The sequence below is a fragment of the Coregonus clupeaformis genome, unplaced genomic scaffold (genome assembly GCF_020615455.1).
Source record: "Coregonus clupeaformis isolate EN_2021a unplaced genomic scaffold, ASM2061545v1 scaf2703, whole genome shotgun sequence".
NCBI classification, from domain to species: domain Eukaryota; kingdom Metazoa; phylum Chordata; class Actinopteri; order Salmoniformes; family Salmonidae; genus Coregonus; species Coregonus clupeaformis.
Genome location: NW_025536157.1, coordinates 50,001 through 53,377, shown reverse-complemented (window position 1 = coordinate 53,377; position 3,377 = coordinate 50,001). Strand labels below are relative to the sequence as shown.

Below are 3,377 nucleotides of genomic sequence, written 5' to 3'. Positions count from 1 at the left end.
TCTACATCCTCCTCTCACTCTCCCTCCTCTCTCTCTCTTCCTCCTCCTCTCCCTCCCCTCTCTCTCTCCTCTCTCTCTCCCTCCTCTCCCCCTCTCCCTCCTCTCTCTCTCTTTCTCCTCTTCTCTCTCTCCCTCCCCTCTCTCTCTCTCCTCTCTCTCTCCCTCCTCTCTCTCTCTTTCTCCTCCTCTCTCTCCCTCTCTCTCTCCCTCCTCTCCCCCTCTCCCTCCTCTCCCCCTCTCTCTCCTCTCTCTCTCTCTCCCCTCTCCCTCCTCCTCTCCCTCCCCTCCTCTCCTCTTTCTCCCTTCTCTCTCCCTCCTCTCCCCCCTCTCCCTCCCTCTCCCTCCCTCTCCCTCCCCTCTCTCTCTCCTCTCTCTCTCTCCTCTCTCTCTCCCTCCTCTCTCTCCCTCCCCCTCTCCCTCCCCTCTCTCTCTCTCCTCTCTTCTTATCCATTCCTAACTGTCTCAACACTTCACACCCTGGTGTCTGTCTGATGTAATCTAGTATCTGATTGGTCCCTATCTGATCTTATATTCTCTCTGGTTGGTCACTGTCTGATGCAATCTAGTCTGTGATTGGTCCGGCTGCCAGGTAATGTTTTAGTGTAGCAGTATTGGGTTGGTTGAGAGACGGTGGATCTATCTACTGTTAGAGCACAACAATTTACTGTGTTCCAAATGCACCCTAATCCCTATTCAGCGCACTACTAGACGAGACCAGGTCAAAAGTAGTACACTATATAGGGAATAGGGTTCCATTTGGGACTTTTAACTAAATAAAGCTTCTTCATGATACCACACAGATAGTGATATCCCTCTCTCTCCCTTCATCATCCTTATATAATCACCATCATCTTCATCAACTCTCCTACTAATTAATACTCATATTAACCGCATCGGTATGTTGCCATGACAACGATGGTGTTTCTAATATACGGTAGACAGCGCAGGCCTGGGGTTGGTGGGTGAGGGGAGGGGCTGCAGCGGTGGTTGGGATGTGGGCGTGGCCTGGGGTGTTCAGTACGCGTGATTGGCCACGTAGAGAGACTGTCCCGCCGCTCCGCTCTCTCCTGTCGACTCATACTTCCCCTGGGCAGCCAGACCATTCCCCTGGAGGGGAGGGGGAGGGAGGAGAGGAGAGGGGGAGGGAGGGAGGGGGGAGGGGAGGGGGGAGGGAGGGGAGGAGGGAGTGGGAGGGGAGGGGGAGGGGGGGAGGGGAGGAGGAGGAGGGGAGGGGAGGGAGGGAGGGGAGGGGAGGAGGGGGGGAGGAGAGGGAGGAGGGGGAGGGAGGAGAGGGGAGGGGGAGGGAGGAGAGGGGAGGGAGGAGGGAGGAGAGGAGGGGGAGGGAGGGAGGGGAGGGGGAGGGGGAGGGGAGGGAGGGAGGGGGAGGGAGGAGAGGAGGGGGAGGAGGAGGGAGGGAGGGGGAGGGGGAGGGAGGGGAGGGGGGGGGAGGGAGGAGAGGAGGAGGGAGGGGGAAGGGGGGAGAGGGAGGGGGAGGGAGGGAGTGGGAGGGAGGGGGAGGGAGGAGAGGGGGAGGGGAGGGGAGGGGAGGGGAGGGGGAGGGAGGAGGGAGGGAGTGGGAGGGGAGGGGAGGAGGAGGGGGAGGGGGAGGGGAGGGGAGGGGGAGGGAGGAGAGGAGGGGGAGGGAGGGAGTGGAGGGGAGGGAGGGGGAGGGGAGGGAGGGGGGAGGGAGGGAGGGAGGGGAGGGGAGGAGGAGGGGGAGGGGAGGGGAGGGGAGGGAGGGGGGGGAGGGGAGGGGAGGGGGAGGGAGGAGAGGAGGGGGGGGAGGGAGGGGGGGAGGGGAGGAGGAGGGGGAGGGGAGGGAGGGGAGGGGGGAGGGAGGAGAGGAGGGGGAGGGAGGGAGGGGGAGGGGAGGGAGGGGGAGGGGAGGGGAGGAGGGGGGAGGGAGGAGAGGGGAGGGAGGGGAGGAGGAGGGGGAGGGGAGGGAGGGGAGGGGGGAGGGAGGGGAGGGGAGGGGAGGGAGGGGGGGAGGGAGGAGAGGGGAGGGAGGGGGGAGGGGGAGGGAGGGGAGGGAGGGGGAGGAGGAGGGGGAGGGAGGAGAGGGGAGGGGGGGGGAGGGGAGGGGGAGGGGAGGGGAGGGGGGAGGGAGGGGGAGGGGAGGAGGGGAGGGGGGAGGGGAGGGAGGGGAGGAGGAGGGGGGGAGGGAGGAGAGGGGAGGGGGGAGGGGAGGGGGAGGGAGGGAGGGGGAGGGGAGAGGGAGGGGAGGGGAGAGGTAGGGGAGAGGGGGGAGGGGGGGAGGGGGGAGGGAGAGGGAGGGTGGGGAGAGGTAGGGGAGAGGGGGAGGGGAGGGGAGGGAGGGAGTGGGAGGGGGGAGGGAGGGGGAGGGAGGGAGGGGGAGGGGGAGGGGGAGGGGGGAGGGAGGGAGGGAGGGGAGGGGAGGGGGGAGGGGAGGGGGGAGGGGGGGGGGAGGGAGAGGAGGGGAGAGGAGGGAGTCGGAGAGGAGGGGAGGGGGAGGGAGGGAGGGAGGGGGAGGGGAGGGGGAGGGAGGGAGGGGAGGGGAGGGGAGGGGGAGGGGAGGGGGGAGGGGGGGAGGGAGAGGAGGGGAGAGGAGGGAGTCGGAGAGGAGGGGAGGGGAGGGGAGAGGGGGGAGGGGAGGGGAGGACAGGAGGGACGGGGGAGAGGAGAGGGAGGGAGGAGAGGGGGAGGGAGGGAGTGGGAGAGGAGTATCATTGAAAGATAGAAGAGATGGATTGGTGATAGGAAAAAGATATAGAGTTAGTTAGATAGAAGGTTCTGAATTAAATAGTTATTTTGTACACACACCCTCCCCTCCACCCACCTCAGCCCGTTTAAGGAACTCCTCGGCAGCAGCCTTCTCATTGTCTCTCTCTCCCCTCCAGGCGTTGAGGGCTGAGGCCTGCAGGGCACGACCATAGGAGAAGGTCAAGGCCCAGGGTTTCCCCAGAGGACAGGTATTGATAGCATTCAGGTTAATACTGGCCTCCTCCTCTGACTGGCCCCCTGATAGGAACGTCACACCTGAGGAGGGAGGGAGGGGGGAGAGGGAGGGAGAGGGGGAGGGAGGGGGGAGGGGGGGGAGGGAGAGGGGGGAGAGAGGGGGAGGGGGGGGAGGGGGAGGGAGAGAGGGGGGAGAGAGTGAGGGGGAGGGAGAGAGAGAGAGAGAGAAGGGGGAGAGAGAGAGAGAGAGAGAGAGAGAGAGAGAGAGAGAGAGAGAAGGGGGGAGAGAGAGAGAGAGAGAGAGAGAGAGAGAGAGCGAGGGGGAGAAGTGAGAGGGGGAGAGGGAGGGAGGGGGAGAGAGAGAGAGAGAGAGAGAGAGAGAGAGAGAGAGAGAGAGAGAGAGAGAGAAGGGGAGAGAGAGAGAGAGAGAGAGAGAGAGAGAGAGAGAGAGAGAGGGGGAG

At 64.9% G+C, this 3,377-nt stretch overlaps 1 protein-coding gene across 1 annotated transcript in view; it reads right to left on the bottom strand.

The window, feature by feature from the left end:
• Positions 1–382: 382 nt before the first annotated feature.
• LOC121542077 (fructose-bisphosphate aldolase C-B) overlaps positions 383–3,377 on the bottom strand; it is a 42,794-nt gene continuing 39,799 nt past the window's right edge. The window contains exons 8-9 of the mRNA XM_045219745.1: positions 2,798–2,997; positions 383–1,107 (exon numbers count right to left, since the gene is read on the bottom strand). Coding sequence (XP_045075680.1) covers positions 1,015–1,107; positions 2,798–2,997 — 293 coding nt within the window. The 3' untranslated portion in view covers positions 383–1,014. The remainder of the gene's footprint in view (positions 1,108–2,797; positions 2,998–3,377) is intronic.